The 17,147-nt window shown below is 50.3% G+C and overlaps 1 protein-coding gene across 9 annotated transcripts in view; it reads right to left on the bottom strand.

The window, feature by feature from the left end:
* Positions 1 to 17,147, bottom strand: part of NFATC2 (nuclear factor of activated T cells 2) — a 158,261-nt gene that overhangs the window by 110,531 nt on the left and 30,583 nt on the right. For 7 of the 9 annotated variants that reach the window (XM_027046638.2, XM_027046635.2, XM_027046636.2 and 4 more), the window contains exons 2-3: positions 7,988 to 9,002; positions 3,381 to 3,552 (exon numbers count right to left, since the gene is read on the bottom strand). In XM_027046638.2, the coding sequence (XP_026902439.1) occupies positions 3,381 to 3,552; positions 7,988 to 9,002 (1,187 nt within the window). The remainder of the gene's footprint in view (positions 1 to 3,380; positions 3,553 to 7,987; positions 9,003 to 17,147) is intronic. The other 2 variants (XM_027046640.2, XM_027046639.2) reach the window with 1 other exon arrangement.

The following is a 17,147-nucleotide window of genomic DNA, read 5'->3' as shown; positions in this document are numbered from 1 at the left end:
ACGCTAAAAATCAGTGGTCAGCACATTGCATTTTGAAGAGAACACAATCTATTCAAGTAATTTAAAAAAAAAAAAAGACTCCACTTGGTATCTTTAGAGAATGTGGCCGCAAACCTTGAAGTCATGCACTGGGTTTTCAAAGTTATGAGCGAGAAGAGGGATGGCTCCTTGGGGGCTGTCAGAAGAGGGGCATGAACTTCAACACAGCTCAGCAGAGGTCTTTCGAATTGCACATCCAGCCCGTTCCCTTCTCTGGAACGTTCCACGGCCTCAGCCTTAAACGAATGGGTAAGCAGAGCTTAGCCCACCGCACGTGGTCCAACCTCTCTGGCCAAGCCAACTGGGCCAGTGGGCCTTCCCAACCAGGCCAATTAGAATCTCCCTGAGAAATCACAATTTGGGCCCCAAAAAGGCGGTGCGGGGACAGCACATAAAATCGACAGGCAGGAGGTGTGGGCATTTTCCCCCCAGGCTTTCTCTGCCTGGTAAGAGTGTGGAGTCGGGGGAAGATGGTCTGAAGAGAGACGTGAAAAATCAGGAACGTTGTAACACAGAGACAGCCAGGCCCGTGGGTCCAAATCCCAGGCCCATTCGACAGCTCTGACCTTGAACAAGTTCCTTGACATCTCCTTGACCTAACTGCGACCTGCTTTTAGGGCTCCTTTAAGGATTAAATAAATTAACACACACGGCATTGGAACAGGTCTGATACACAGTAAATGCACGCTGCACAGTAACTATTATGATCGTTCGGCGCAACCCTAAGCTCACGAGGCTGAGAATTTCCCGCTGTTTTGTACACACCCCAGCCCAGAGCCTAGAACCGTGCCCGGTACACAGGAGTGCTCAACCAGTGTTTGTTGAGTGATCGGGCCATGAAGATACCACCCAGCCCTGGGAGGACAGAGACCCCGGACAGAGCCTGCTAACTTTTCTCCTGATCCCAGCTCCTCCTCCAACAGGGCGATCCGGCCGGGTCTCGTCCAAGCCCCAAGTCAGATCACGCTTCCTTCCTGCTTTTCACGTCTCAGGATAAAGCCAAACTCTCCCCGCTGGCTACCCCAGGCCCTGCACACTCTGGCTCCTGCCTCCCTCCCTCCCTCCCCTTCCTTCTGGTCCTTCATGCTCCAGTTATATTTGGCCTCCTTTGCTCCTCTAACGTGATTCCCTCTACTTCCTTCTGCCTCCAGGCACCTGCACCTGCCGCTCCCCCGCCTCCTCAGCCCCAGCCTGAGGGAAGTCTTAGCATGTGTTTTTCCCTCGTTTCCACTGGCTCCTCCGTTTTACACACCCAGAGCCTCACGCTCGTTTCCTGTGTGCGACTTGCCACCGTGTGTACTTCTATCATTTGTGTGTGATGATGTAGCCGACGACTCTGGCTCCTAGACCGTGAGCTCCAGGAAGAAAGAGCTCATAGCTTCTTTTTTTATTCTTCACTGTATTTTCGTAGCGAGCACGGTATGTGGCAAAAAGTCGGTGCTCAACACATACTTGCGGAGGGAATGAATCCACCTGCCGAATGGGTTGACTGAACAAAGAAGTAAATTGGGGACCGGTCTCAAGTCTGGCTTCTTTCTGAGTTGAGTCTCCTAGCCTGGTTTTGCAGTCGTAGCCTCCTCATACAATCCCTCTCTTCTAATGTGCCATGAGTGAGTTTCCCTGCCATTACTAAACAGCACAGACGCACTTTGACTCCAACACACAGAGTAACACCACCCTCTGAGCCAGGAAGCCCCGTCCTAGAATAGATAAGCCTAGACCCATAATGATACGAAGACTTCCCTTCCCAGAAAACAATTTTCATGCATGCCAGAGTGAATGGTACCAGACCAGCCCTCCCACCGTAAACAACTATAAATCGGGACAAACATCTAGAAGTCAACAACTTTCAGGCATTGGACAGCAGGCAGCCTAAGACTGTGGCCACTGAGGGAAAGGAAACACAGGAGCCCCTGTACCCTCCAGCTCCCTGCCTGAGGACAGCTTCCACACCACCGGCGCGGAGTCACGTCCACCAAGCACCCAAAAAGGTTATTGACACAGCATGGCCAACACCTTGGACTTGCCACAGATCCGCAATAACAAAATGTGAAATCAAGTCTACACAAGTATAAAGTGGCCAGTCAGCTGCTGCGTCGCCTTTAAAGGAAGATAACAAAATCCAGAGTCTCTCTGTCCAGTAAACATATTACCATCACAATATTAGAATATAGTCAACAATTACTAAACACGCAAAGAGAAAGGAAGGTGTGGCTCACGGTCAAGGAAAAGAAGCAATGAATAAACACAAATGGCAAAAGAGCTGTGATGGCAATTCCAGAAAAAGCAACTGCCAGGACATGGAAGTTCCTATTATTATCATAAAAGTCCTTAACCAGGTGTATACACCCAAAGCACCTATGGAGATTTCAGAGATTTCGGATTTTTGTTTGTTTGCTGGTCTCAGCTCTACTCATGTTATGCAATGTCTCATTGAGTAGTTTCAGGGGATGCTTAGGAATCCGCCGTTTTCACAACCTCTCTAGAGGCTCTCGTGAATACTACATCAGATTCTTATCATAGAATACATCCACCTTAAGGCAAATACAAATAAAAGTTAAATTTATACGTATTGAAGCTTCTGCTTAATCAAGTTGGTTGGTGGGCACCAATCAGCACTCCCTGGTTGAACAGATTACACAACTAAGAAAGACAATTTCAACTTGAATTATTTTGCAGAAAAACGCACACTTCTCTACTTATTTTGACTGAAAGAAAAACGGAGGTTAAATCAAAAGCCACAGACGCAAAAGATAATGATTAAGAAGAAAAAACTAGAGGACACGCTCATGGTATAATATTTTAAAAATCAGAAAACCAGCTACTATAATAGCAAACATTTAAATGTGTATGAATAGACATTGCCATGTTTGCGAACAGAAAAAAAGGCAACAAGAAATAGGTCGAAATGCTAATAGTATTTCTGTTATGTTTCATTTTAATTTTCCCCTGTTTTTCTATACTTCACAAGAGTGTATGGATTTTCCTCAGTGGACTCTCCTCTGAAATTTAAACACAAAATAATGGCTTCCGAAACCTTCTGTCAACACACAAACCCCTGCAAAACTCTAGCAATTTTTCAATCAGAAAGAGAAGAGAAGAAATAACTTAAGAATATCATTTCTATCCTTATCCAGCTCAGGAAGACTTTCTTCTCTGGTCTCTGAGTAGCTGGACTAGTTTCTGATCCTACTAATTCCATCTCAAATTTCCCATCTGTTAGACGAGTAGGAGGCCGAGACACATACCACAACCCAACAAATAACAGGCAGTGGCTGAGCGAAAATCGATCACTTAATAGAAATGAAGGACACAAAAAGGAAAAGAATTCAAGTCCATACCTGAACGACAGGGTGGCCACCAGTTGGAGCTTTGACAGCCCCTCGGCTGCCTTCTGTCTCATAGTGGGCCCGGTGATGTGGCTTGGGCTGCACCTCAATCCGCAGCTCATAGGACCCCGACTGGTGGGAGAGTGGCCACTCAAGCGGAGGGAGGGATGCGGTCACTGGAATACTGAAGGAGGAAACAGAATCAGTCGTGTGTACAAGAAATCAGAACCAGTCGACCTGTACAATAAACGTAAATGGTCCCTTTTCTGAAAAATCATGTCAGAGGGTACAGGAGTAAAGTACTGGCTGTTGGAAAGCACATATTTCTCAGACAGAATAGGTAGGATTCTACTCAAGTGAGAGATCTTTGTCTTTGTTTTCTCTTCCACCTTTGATGAAAACAGTGTGACTGATATCTCAGTTTGTGAAGCTAATTTCATTACATGTGAGTTCTAGCATATTTCTAAATGTTACCACTCCTTGTCCTCTGGGAATTTTGAGGAGTACCATCTCCTTCCTCTAAAAATCACCCCTTACCCAGAATGTTCTCCCTTTCCAAAGGAGTAAGTGTGGGGGAAATTAACCTGAAGTGGAAATCAGCAGCCCACGTGTGTCACAGATGTGCAATGTGACCTTAGGCAAGTAACCTCACCTCTTTTATCTCCAGTGTCTTATAATAACATATCAAATGGACCAGATGGCACCTGAGAGTTGTTTCAGTTCTTATTTCCAAGTCTGATGCTCTCGATTAAAAGCTGCTTTTAAGGAGAGACCATTTCTAGTCACAGCCATTGGCTCTCAGGACCAGTAAAGAACATCTAACCATAGAGAAGTGTCTGATTTTGGTATGGATGAGTCAAACCACCGGACCCCTAAATTTAAAGGAAGAGGAGAAGTCAAGAACATGACCGGAGTTACCCACCCGTGTTTAAGTCCAAGCTCCACCTCTAGCTACTTTGAGCAGATGCCTTTATTAAGTTTCCCTGGGCCTTAAGTTTCCTCCATTGTGAAATGGAGCTACGGAGATCACATGAAGAGCTTAGCACAATAACTACTCAATAAATATCAAGCTATAATCATGTTTCCCTGTATATACACTCCATATTTCAAAGTTATCTCCTATACTCTAATTTACTTGTGGTTATAGTATTAGATATATAGGCCTTTACATCTGAAGTTGTAATGACAGCCATTAAGTTTCATTTTCTTATAGAATCTTAACCCTACCCAGCACACCCAACAGGTACTTGACACGTGGTTAGAATCATGTAATTAAAGAGTTGGCTGAGGTCTTAATGATCTACCTAGACCATTCCTTCAGAGTCTTAGGGAACACAGATATTTTCCCAAGATTACAAGGCTCCAACTTATGTCTCTTGACTCGCAGTCCAGTGCTCCATGCACGTCTCCATGCTACTAGAGATATGCTACTTCTTACCTTACTGATTTATTTAAAACAGGGCCAAGAAAATATCTCACTTATAGAATGGCTCTGGAACAATACTCGATATTTGATTGGTTCTCGGTCAGTAGTCAGTGGGTGGGTGGGTAGATGGCTGGATGGCTAAATGAATGAATGAGTGAGCAGAGCAGTCTTATTCCAAAGAAGCCCCATATATTCAAAGTAGCTCCAAAGTTGGAAACGCATGGATTTGTGTCACTATGTCCTGATTTTGTACATGTGGCACCAATCGTTAATCCAATCAGGATATTCTTTTCCACTAAGCCTGGAGCTTCTAAAAGCTACCCTTATAGGGGCGCCTGGGTGGCGCAGTCGGTTAAGCGTCCGACTTCAGCTCAGGTCCCGATCTCGCGATCTCGCGGGATCTCGCGATCTCGTGGTCCGGGAGCTCGAGCCCCACGTCAGGCTCTGGGCTGATGGCTCAGAGCCTGGAGCCTGTTTCCGATTCTGTGTCTCCCTCTCTCTCTGCCCCTCCCCCGTTCATGCTCTGTCTCTCTCTGTCCCAAAAATAAACAAACGTTGAAAAAAAAATTAAAAAAAAAAAAAAAGCTACCCTTATCAACTGGACTTAGGGAAGCACTTGCAATGAAACCAATTCCATTCCTTCTCCATCATAGCAGTACCAAGGGCAATGCAGTGGGACCCCATAAACCCCATCAGTGCTGAAGTCCAACTCGAACATGCAGTCCAACTTCAAATTATGTCGTCACAATGCAAGCAAATCTCCATCTCTTCTTTGCAACTAGATCACCTCCTGAAGCCGCCCCTTGCCCTGAAGTCTTAGAGCGTCCACCTCAGTTTTGGTCCCAACATGCCTTCTAGCTTCTGCCTGCAGCCAAGGGGCCATGTGTCTTACACACTCACACTCTCATCATGCAAGTTAATTTTTTTTAATTTGCAAAATAAGGCTCATAAAAATATCACTTTACCCCTGTTCTAATATCTTTTGAAGTATCAAAAATATTCAGGGAGGAGAAGACCCAGTGGGCTATCTCTGAGTATCAACTTCAAATTTTGTTTGGTTCCGGAACAAGTCTTTGACGACTACAATACAATCTTAAGAATTAGACCATCAGAGCCAATGTGAAATTCTGCATTTGAATTCCAGCCCTCAGCCCCACACACCCGGAGACAAATGTTATCATGAGACTTCCCTGAACGTCCTATCTTCTCGATCTTACAGAAAACTGTCACAAACATCTCATCAGCTGGCACAAATTGGCCCTCCTAGGGACTAAAGTGGTCAGTATTGTTTGGACCAAGAGTAGAGAAGGAAGGACAAACGATGAAGTCTTTATAAAGTCTCAGACAAATGCAGCACAATCATATTTTATATTCATGTTCCTCCCCAATCTCAATCATTAAGTAAACCATGTTTCACAGACTGGTCTGTAGCAGAAAGAATAAGGAGTCAAGATTTTGAGATTCTAAGTTTCCAACTCTCTCACTGACTAGCTGGGTGACCGTGGCCACGTCCGCTCGCCTCACCAAGCCCAGGCTTCTCAACCTGCAGCAGGCGCTGGCCTTGATCAGCATTTCCTATGGTGGCTCCATACGACTTTGGTCACAGAACTCAGAGCCCCGTGACCAAACGGCCTTTGAGATTACTGCGCGTTCTGTCCACAGCTGGGAGTGGCCCCTGCATAAAGATATCTGTTTAACTCTGTTAAACTCAGAATCTCCTTTTCTAAGGAACACCCATCAACCTGTGATGGCACCGGTGTTCTCAGAACCGCTCGGGAAGAAGGGCCAGACTGGAAGGCCCCTGTGGTCCGCTTTGGTCTGGTGTGGGATAAGCAAGGCCCGGGGGACAGAGCCCTCGACTACTCTCACCTCATCAATCACAACAGCCCCACCATGATCTATTTTGGTGTTCAATTTAGTATTTGCATAAAAAAAAAAAAAAACAGTTTCCCATTTGCTAAAAGCAAACGCTCTGAAGAATCAATGGCCTCATCCTATTACCGTATGGTTTTCAAAGTGTCAGGATGATTTTTAGCTTCGCTTTCATGGAACGTCATGTGCTTCTAACCTCTGGGCGCCTCATTTTTCTTAGCACCCAAATGAAGATAAAAATAATACCAACTAGATTTACTGGAGAATAAAATGACCCGTGGGCAATACTTAGAGTTGTGCCTAGCACATAGCAAGCATCCTCAAATGCTGGTGATTATTATGGTCACTGTCATTCCTCTAACAACCATTGGGAGCTCAATCTTCTAGGACGAGCCTCATCCAGGAGAAAGTACTTTCTAAAGTGCCTCCCTGATAAGAAGATTCCCCTCTAAAACACAGCAGCTGCCCCCTTTCTTTTCACTCTTACTTTGGGCAGACTTCGTGCCAAGAATTTGATATATATCCTCACACCTTGCAAAAAAACAAAAAACGAATGAAAAAACAATGAGGTGGGGACTAACCCACAGGGAATGAGCCAAGGTTTAGTAAGGTGCTCAGTGAGAAAGGGGATCCTGATTGATTAGCAATGTCTGCCTTGGGCACAGCATCCCAAAGATGCTGGATGAGAAAGCTGTCCTGCACACACGACTAGTGATGCCTGTCATGGACACAGCAGGAGGGCAGCACCAGACATGCCCACGATCACACAGCCCCCGAGGGGTGGAACCAGGACTCAAACCCGGTCCCTGGAGACCCCAAAGCCTACACACCGCCAGCTACACGCAGCGCTTCGGCTTCCCACGATTTCAAGCTCCTCGAGGACAGCAGATGTGAAAACCCACCAATTCCTCTTAGCAGAGGCTGGTAAATGCCCCGTATAAAGGCTTGCTCTGTGCTTCCCAGAACGTCCCCTCCACGGAGGCAGAAATTTCTGCCCGATTTGTTCACCACGGCCTCCCCAACACCCACAACAGTGCCCGCCTGGCACATAGTAGGTGCCTGATAAAACCCTGTCGCCGGAACGAATGCGCGAACCGGCCAGGGGCCATCGCAGGCATGCTCCCGACCACCTGGGGAGTTCCGGGGGCCCACGGAGAAACCACAGCTGGGAGAACTGACCCCCCCCCCCCACCCCCGCCAAGGTCTGGCAGCCAGGAGGCGGGACGGCCTGGGTGTGGATGCGGCCTGTCCCAGACGCTAAAGCACCACACGCCCCCACCCCCACCCCCGGGGAAACCGGTCCCCTCGGAGCCCCGCTCACCTGCAGAGGGGAAGGGCGGGCACCAGCTGCTTGGGCCACGTGGGCGGCATCAGCAGGATGGACTCGGGGGCCGAGTTCCTCCTCTCCTCCTGCTCGCAGGGGCCCAGAAATTCCACGGCGGCCGGGTACAGGTGGCGGGGCAGGCCGGCCTTGGGCGGGGCGGCGGACACGGGCGCCGGCTCGGGGCTGGTCTTCCACATCTTGGGGGGGATGCCGCAGGGCGAGTCGGCGGCGAGGCTGTTCAGGGCGTCCATGAGGACGGCGGAGCCGGCCGCGGCGGGGTAGCCGGCGGGGGCGCCGTCGTCCCGGGGCTGCGGCGAGGGGCTCCGGGAGCGCTGGGGCGAGGCTCCGGGCAGCGGGGCGACCGGGGCCCCGGCACACGAATGCCTCCGCTTGGCGCCAGGCGACGAGGAGCGGGAGGCCGGACGGGGCGCGGGCGAGCGGCGGCCCAGGCAGCTGTCCTCAGCGAGGCCGGTTCGAGGTGACATTATTGGCGAGGTTCTGGGGGAATAATGAGCAGGGATGTTTTGAAACTGGGGGCACAGGTCGTCGGGCCCGCCGTTATTGGGCGAGACGCAGGGCGAGGTGTAGGGGGAGAAGGTGTCGGAAACGAAGCTGGCAGAGGAGCCGCTGCTAGCCGGGCTCAAGCAAAGCGGCTCGCGGTAGCCCTCGAAGCCGGGCACGGGCAGCGTGAACCGCGGGCTGGCGGCCGCCCCGGCCAGGGCCGGCTGCTCCCCCAGCAGGCCAGCGTCTCTCCCGCGGAGGGGGCCCCCTGCCTGCATCAGTTCGTGAGATGGAGTGATCTCGATCCGAGGGCTCAGGCCCGAGGCCCCGGCTGGCTGGGCCGCGCTCAGAAAGTTCTGCGGCCCTACCCTATCCGGCTCTCCGAATCGGCCGGGGGGCTCGCCCGGGAGACTGGGGAGGGGGCTGTATGGCTTGAGGCCATAGTCCAGGACATCATCGGGGTATGCGAGTCCGGAGGGTGGGCTGGCGACCTTATGTGCATTCGGTTCTTCTGGAAAGAGAAGGGGGGGAGGGAGGGGTCTTTTTAAGCCTCTAAAACAGAACTCCCGGGCAGAACAATCCCAGATCGGGTTTTGGCTCCTGTTTTTCTTCTTTGTTTTCTTAATAATCCCCCTCCCCGCCCCCCCCCCCCCCCCCCCCGCCGCCCGTGCCAAACCCCGAGCTGGAACCTCCTTCCCTCACCAGAGGAAAGTGAGGCCACTTCATCCCCTATTCCTTGAAGACAGAGATGGAAGCGGAAAGATTTTAGTGCAGGTGCACAGAGCACAGCTCCTCCAAGCCACGCTGCCCTAGCCAGAGGCCCGGCAGGACGCCCCGGGCCAATGACGTCCCAACTTTTGGTTCAGGGGGACCCTGGGAAGAAACGTGTTTTTACTCCACAACTTGGTTCACACCCTCTCTACTGGAGCCTGAAACGAAGCTTCGCAAAAACAGTACTTACCCTCACCTTTCCTCTTGTCTGGGGTGATTTGGTTTAAGTGCTGGTCACAAGTCACTGAACAGATTTCCTGGCCCACCAGTGGGTCAGGACCCACGGTCTGAAAACCACGGACGCAGGCTCATTTCAACAATTTGCACGTTTGGTACAGCCACGGGACGCACAGGCAGACTGCACCGGCTCTGAGTCCCAGGAGCTCTGGGTTCAGACCCCAGCCGCTCACGCTCAAGGGTGACTAGTGGCTTCATTTAAAACCAGGACCCCTGAGTTGCATCTTATCTTGGGCCATTTTACAGACGAGGAAACTGGGGCCCAGGGAGGGGAAGGGATTCACCCAGAGGCACAGAGTTAGCAGGATGAGAAATCCCACAGACCAGCCCCTTGGTCCTCAAAAGGCAGAGCCATGGCTAAACGGTGTCCCAAACCATAAAAAAAACAGCAGATGCAGAAGGACCGGATTTTTCTTTAGTAGCGGCCTTCTGTCTTAGGTTTCTGCTGCCACCTCAAAGGACAGACGCTGGAGAGTGGATTTAGGGAGGGAAGGAGCTGTTCCGCCCAGCACCCTGACCCTGGGGGAACTCCTCCTCTCAGTAGAGGCCCCTCCCACCTCCCTGTGGGGGCTTGGTTCAGCCTGACCCCTCTAACGCGCCTTCCTACACCCAAACCATAGCCAGTCCTAACGACCCTACTGTCAAAACAGAAGCCACATTTGCACCACAACCCCCCTGGCCTAAGACGCCGGCCCGTCCTCTCTCGCCTGGACGTCAGTCACCTCCTCCCTGGGCTCCCCACTTCTGTCTTCACCCCCTCCAGTCTGTTCGCCATGCGTAGCCCCTTGACATGCCCGCCTGCAAAACTTTAAAGGCTTTCCCAAATGTGATCTGAAGCCCCTGAGCCCCGGTCTGTCTCACTATTCGTACCTGCCCATTTTCCCAGCCTGACTCAGCAACAGCCCCGCTGACCTCTTCTTCAGATATCTCCCGCCTTCAAGTTCAAGTGCCGTTCATTCTGCTGGAAACCCTCCCCCCGAGATCTTCACATGGCCGCTTCCCTGAATTCCTCCATGTGTCTGTTCAGCCAACGCTTCCTTAGATTGGCCCATCAGAAAGACCCCCTCCATCCCCACCTGTCGCTCTCCACCCCTTTTCCCTAACACCCGTTGCCAGCTGACACATCAGATATTATCTGTTTAGGGAGTCTCATCCTGATAGATCAGGAGAGGCAAACGGACCGTGTTTGTAAATAAAGTTTTATTGGAAAGCACCCACTCCTGTTTGTTTACATATGGTCTGTGGCTTGTTTTTGTACTACAACAGCAGAGTTGATGGGGGCGCCCGGGTGGCTCAGTCGGTTGAGCATCCAACTTGGGCTCAGGTCATGATCTCACGGTTTGTGAGTTCAAGCCCCGTGTCTGGCCCTGGGCTGACAACTCAGAGCCTGGAGCCTGCTGCAGATTCTGTGTCTCCCTCTATCTGCCCCACTTGTGCTCCTCTCTCTCTCAAAAATAAACATTAAAAAATTTTAAAAACAATAGCCACGTTGATAGTTGGAATAAACACTCTATGGCCCACAAAGCCTAAAATGTTATCTGGCCCTTTATAGAAGATTGTGACCCATGTGCTAGACTCTGTGCTCCACGGGTGCCGGAACCGTATCTATCAAGGTTCAGCACTGGGTGCCAGATACCTAGCACAGGCTGTCCATAAACATTTGCTGAGTGAGCAAACAATGGAAGAATCCTGTCCAAGGTTCATGTAGCCAGAAGTGGGACCTCTTCCTCAAGTTGGATGCCTGGCCCTTACCCTGGGGAGCCAAGATAGCTGCACGGGTGATCCTCTGCCTCCTCGGTGTCCTTTCTGGACCATCGTGGAGTAAATGCTGCCTGGTTTAGCTGAGCTGATCTCATGGGGTCCAGAGGGTACCCCCTCCCCAGGTGAGAGCCCCGAAACGGCTTCTCACAAGTCTTAGGATAAAGATGAACGATCTCAACTAGGCCAGCCAGGCCAGGCCCTGCCTGCCAGCTCTAGCCTCATCTCTCTCTACTCTCCCTTGGACTCCTGCCAAACTGTCTTTCTGTTCTTAGAAAGCACCTACCTTCTTTCTGCCTCAGGACCTTTGCACTCGCGGTGCCCTCTGCCACAACTGCTCCTCCCCCACCCCACCCAGGCCCCTTCTCTACATAACTAAAGCCGCTCATTCCTTCCAGCTAAAGTGTCCTGTGCTGGGGAAGGCTTCCTGATCTCCTTGGCTAGATCAGAGACCACTCACGTTTCTCTGTTCTGTCCATACACTTCCCGAAATTCCAATTAAGAAATTGTGAAGTTGTTTATTGCCTGCCTCTCTTCCAACCTCCAGCTCCACCCCTACCAACAGGAAATTCCATAAGGGCTCTCTCACCCCTTAGGGTATCCTAGCACCTGGACAGCCCCACCCAAAATATGTGTCGGTTGGCTGAATTTTAAAAAAAGGGGGGGAGGAGGAGTTCAGAAAAGTCTATGTGAAATATTTCAACTACTACTCAAAGATGCTAATATCCAACCCAAACGGTAGAAAGATCTAACCTCGAGAGAGGCCAATTCGTTAACATCTACCAAAATTCCAACATACCTATCTTTGGACCCAAGCAATGTACCTTTAGAATTTATCTTGCAGGGGCACCGGGTGGCTCAATTAAGCGTCTGACTTTGGCTTAGGACATGATCTCACGGTTCGTGGGTTCGAGCCCGTCATCAGGCTCCACACTGACAGTGGGGAGCCTGCTTGGGATTCTCTCCCTCTCCTCTCTCTGCCCTTCCCCCACTTGCGCATGCGTGCATGAGCTCTCTCTCTCCCAAAGATAGATAAAACTTAAAACTTATTCCATGATAAACCCTCATATGTGCAAAATGCAGTGTGTGGAAGATTAGTTAATACTGCCCTGTCGGTAATCCCAAAAGACAGGAAGCAATCTAATGTCCATCAGTTGGGGATGGGTTGAATTCCAGTTTGTTCCAACAATGGGCTATACGGGGGCGCCTGGGTGGCTCAGCCGGTTAAGCATCTGACTCTTGGTTTTGGCTCAGGTCATGATATCACGGTTCATGGGTTCGAGCCCCACATCGGGCTCTGTACTGACAGCGCGGAGCCTGCTTGGGATCCTCTGTCTCCCTCTCTCTCTGCCCCTCCCCCACTCACGCTGGCTCTCAAAATAAACAAACTTTAAAAAAGCAAAAACAGGGGCACCTGGGTGGCTCAGTCAGTTAAGCAATTAACTCCTGATTTCAGCTCAGGTCAGGATCTCACAGTTTGTGGGTCTGAGCCCTACGTCAGGCTCTGCACTGACGGTGTGGAGCCTGCTTGGGATTCTCTCCCTCTGTCTCCCTCTCTCTCTCTCTCTCTCTCTCTCTCTCTCTTGCTGCTTCTCACCTGCTCATGCACTCAAACTCTCTCTCAAAAATAAACTTAAAAAGGTTGTGAGCTGCTATGAGGTACAGTTTACAGCAAGTGTAAACGTTTAAGACAAAAAACAATACTGCTATATAAAGGGTTTAAAAAGTTCTCTCAGCCTTGATATGAAATGACCACAAGACACAGGGGCAAAGAAAAGCAAGGTACCTACAGTATGCACAGTACAAAAACAGAGGATAAGAGAATGTACACACACACACACACACACACACACACACACACACAGCTGCTGGGTGTTCAGCCTCTCTCTGCAAGTTATAGGTAACAGGGACTTCTTCCAGGGAAAGGAACTAAGTCATCAGGCAGGGGAGGCACGCCCAAAAGAGATTCTGTTTCCTGTATTACCCTGAGAAAAGAAACACAATTCCCAAAAGAATCAGGTTTTTATTTTATTTTAAAGGTGATGGGGCCTAATAGGATACACGGCAATGACACCTTGGTTTAAGAAGCAGGAAACTGAAACCTAGCCCTATGCTGCCACCAACCAGCTATGTGACCTTGGAAGAGACCCTCACCCCGACTCCAGCTCTCAACCTGCCCATTCATAACAGGACAGCACTAAACCAGATCCGTTTCCTTGGTCACTTCTGGCTGGGATTTTTCTAGCTAGCGTCTGTAGGTTCTCACGTTCCCAGTCAACAACAACACACACACGGACACCTTCCTGGCAGGTAACGGAGCGCAGATTTTTCTTCTAGCAAGAGATCAACATCAAACCCGGGTCCCGCGACCTCCTGATAATCCACTGCCCTGCGAACCAGCAAAAACAAACCACAAAACGTCTCTGAGCAAAAATTCTGGCCTTATCAGAAAGGGCCGCATCACATCTCATCAGAAACACCCCGCTTCAGGGCTGATGCGAACAGTCGCAGAAACTCGGCCCTGAAAACACACATCACTCACCCTCGCTGGCAGGCTGCGCAGAACAGAAAGGCCGGCTTGCTGAGCAAAAGCATCCAGAGCATTTACACTGGTTTTAATTAATCCGAGCAGCTGAGTTTTTCCGTCTTTCTTTTTCCTCTCAAGATTCTGAAAGCTTCACAGCAAGCAGGGAATGTGAAGGTAATTTATCACTGTTCCATTCTCAGTCTTCTGGGTATTTAACAGTAAGCATCCCAGACGCACGGCTCAGGGCGAACACGTTTCTTTAAGCAGCTGGGCGTCTCTATTTCTCCTTACACAACTGCCCCCCTCACAGCCAGCCCCTCGGGGTCACGGCTGTGCCCACACAGCAACCGGACAAAGTTAGTTTCATCTCAGAGCCACCAGATTTTCTCAGAAAGGGTTCCAAAAATCCTTTTTTTCTTTTCTTAACCACTTGCATAATCTTTGCTATATCCACGTACTACCAGTAAATATTATTTACTTAATATTTCTATTTAAATTCACTCACACAGTACTTTTTTTTTCTTTTAAAAGGAAACTTTATACCACTACCACAAATGGAAAATCTGTGTCACCTCCATAAATAGAAGGTAGGGTAAAAACACAATAAAAATAAAAGTTACTCAATTCAAGGTTCGAGACACTGTGGCCGGCCAAAGGCTCTACCCTGAGGCCCACCCTTTCTCTGCCCCTGAATGCTCCCTTTTTACGGAGATAGTATGTCTATATGAAGATTTTGAATATGTAGAGTTTGAGGAGTGTTGCCAAATGTCATAGACTCTTGTAACCACAGCCACAATAAAGCTGTAGGACATTGCCACAACCCCAGGAGGCCTACCTTTTTTAAGGCTGGAGGGGGGCAGGGAGGAAACAGCAAGTGCTAGAAAGATACGGGAGCACCCAACAGACTCTACCTGGGACTAGTTCAAAGCCACGTAGCGCTGCAAGAAAAAATGGCGCTCGTTACATGTGATGCCCTCACCAGTGGAGCACATAAAACCATGGGTCACCTAGCCCACCCTGAGGCATCCATACACCCCTTCACCTGCCATGGGTCACCTAGCCCACCCTGAGGCATCCATACTCAGAGAGAGGAAGAAGGTGGAAGCCGTGATGGGGGTTCAGAGGCTGCTGCCCAAAGTCCTCTGTGCCTCTGTGCCTTTGTACCTGCTGTTCCCCTTGCCTGGAACTCCCTTCCAGACCCCCCTATCCTCACTTCTCCTAGCAAGCCATTATTTGCCCATCAAGATTACACCTGGGCCACCTCCTCCTGAAGGCCCTCCCTGATTCCCTAGTCTGGATCGGAAAGCTCTTCTTCTGGGTTCCCAGAAAGCCTGCAGAATCATGTAAAGAAGTCTATCAATTGTCTCCCTACGGGGCTGCGAGCTTTTTGAAGGCAGTTAGGGATTGTCGGTCCATAATAATCAACAGGGAAAGCAGCTAACGTTTAGCAAGAACTTCCCTGCCAGGCACCGTGGTAAGCACACTCCACCTAGTTATTCTATCCTCACAACCCGCTATGAGGTGGGCACTGGGTATTCCCCTTTTACAGACGAGGAAACGGAGACACAAGGAGCGGACTTGCCGGAGGGCCCACGCTCGAACCCAGGCAGACTGGAGAGCACCATCAATCACCAGGCCATTCAGGGCTAGAGGATTCTTCTGTTGGGGGAAGGGGGGGGGGGGGGGGCGCTGGGGGGTGTTTAGCAGCACGCCTGGCCTCTAACCCCTAGATGCCGGTGACATCCCTACCGTGCTCCCAGCTGTGACTACCACAAACATCTCCAGGTACGTGGCCAAGTTCGTCCCGCAGTCAGAACACCCGCTCCCCGCCCCCCAGCTGAGAACCACGGCCGCATACAGTGCTGGTGTCCCGTGCGTGCCCCGTTCACACCAGAGGCCCAAGAGAGCAATGCAAGCAGTAATCCGGGAGTCAGGCCCTCCAACCCAAAATGCTTCAGAAACGAGACATCTGCCCACCGTCAGCCCCAGCAAGTAAATCACACTGCAAGTCCTAATTGTCAGCGCCCTCCCTCTTGGCTTCCCGGGGGCTCACCCCAGCATCCAGGCTCCGCGAAGGCTGGAGGAGGTCTCCGGCCACCATCGGAGGCTGCAGGTGCTGGGGACGCCACTCCGGCCCCACCTCAGCAAGGCATCTGCACGGAGATCCAGGCCTCGCTCGGCACAGGGTCGGGGGACCCCCGCTCCACTGCCCCGCCCCTGGGCCCTGTGACCAGGGGGACCCCCGAGTCCTCATGGGTCACACGGTGAAGCCAGTGACAGTACCAAGCTGATAGTTCACCTCATCCACATGAAGCCCAAAGCACACACAGTAAGCACTCAATAAACTGGGTCTGAGCTGGGTCTGAGTGGATCATTATTATTATGGAAAGAATGACTTTTTAAATGAGAATCCCGCCCTTTCTCTGCGCTCACTGCTTTATTTTACAACTTGCCACTGTGACACACACTAGCCCCCAATGCCTTCAAAAGCATTTAAGAAAGAAAAGAAGAGAAAAGAAAAGAAAAAAAGAAAAGGGCAGCCTGGCTCACGAGTTCAAGCCCACACTGGGTGTAGGGCCTACTTAAAAGAAAGTAACGGGGGGCGCCTGGGTGGCTCAGTCGGTTAAGCGTCTGACTTCGGCTCAGGTCATGATCTCACGGTCTGTGAGTTCGAGCCCCGCGTCGGGCTCTGTGCTGACAGCTCAGAGCCTGGAGCCTGTTTCGGATTCTGTGTCTCCCTCTCTCTGACCCTCCCCCGTTCATGCTCTGTCTCTCTCTGTCTCAAAAACAAATAAACGTTAAAAAAAAAAATTGTAAAAAAAAAACAAAAAGGAAAGAAAGTAAGGGGCGCCTGGGTAGCTCAGTCAGTTGAGGGTCTGACTTCGGCTCAGGTCATGATCTCGCGGTCCGTGGGTTCGAGCCCCGCGTCGGGCTCTGTGCTGACAGCTGGGAGCCTGGAGCCTGCTTCAGATTCTAGGTCCCCCTCTCTCTCTCTGCCCCTCCCTCCCCTCATAAATAAACATTAAAAAAAAAGAAAGTTAAGAAAGTTTTATGAAAATAAATGGATTAGTCAGTACAGTAAAACCTTGGATTGTGAGTAACTTGTTCTGCCAGTGTTCTGCAAGATAAGCAACCATTTTTAACAAATCGTAACCTGATAAACGAGCAGTATCTTGCAATACGAGTCGTACGTGACACCCAACGTCACATAATCCCACGTGAGCCAGTGGGTCTCGAAATTCACTTTGATACACAAGTGCTTTGGGTTACAAGCATGTTTCCGGGCCAAATTATGCTCGCAAACCAAGGTTTTACTGTACTTGGGAGTCTTCTTTTCTGCTGACCTTCAGAAAATATGTGGAG

The sequence above is a fragment of the Acinonyx jubatus genome, chromosome A3 (genome assembly GCF_027475565.1).
Source record: "Acinonyx jubatus isolate Ajub_Pintada_27869175 chromosome A3, VMU_Ajub_asm_v1.0, whole genome shotgun sequence".
Classification (NCBI taxonomy): Eukaryota; Metazoa; Chordata; class Mammalia; order Carnivora; family Felidae; genus Acinonyx; species Acinonyx jubatus.
This window is presented reverse-complemented; position numbering and strand designations above follow the sequence as displayed.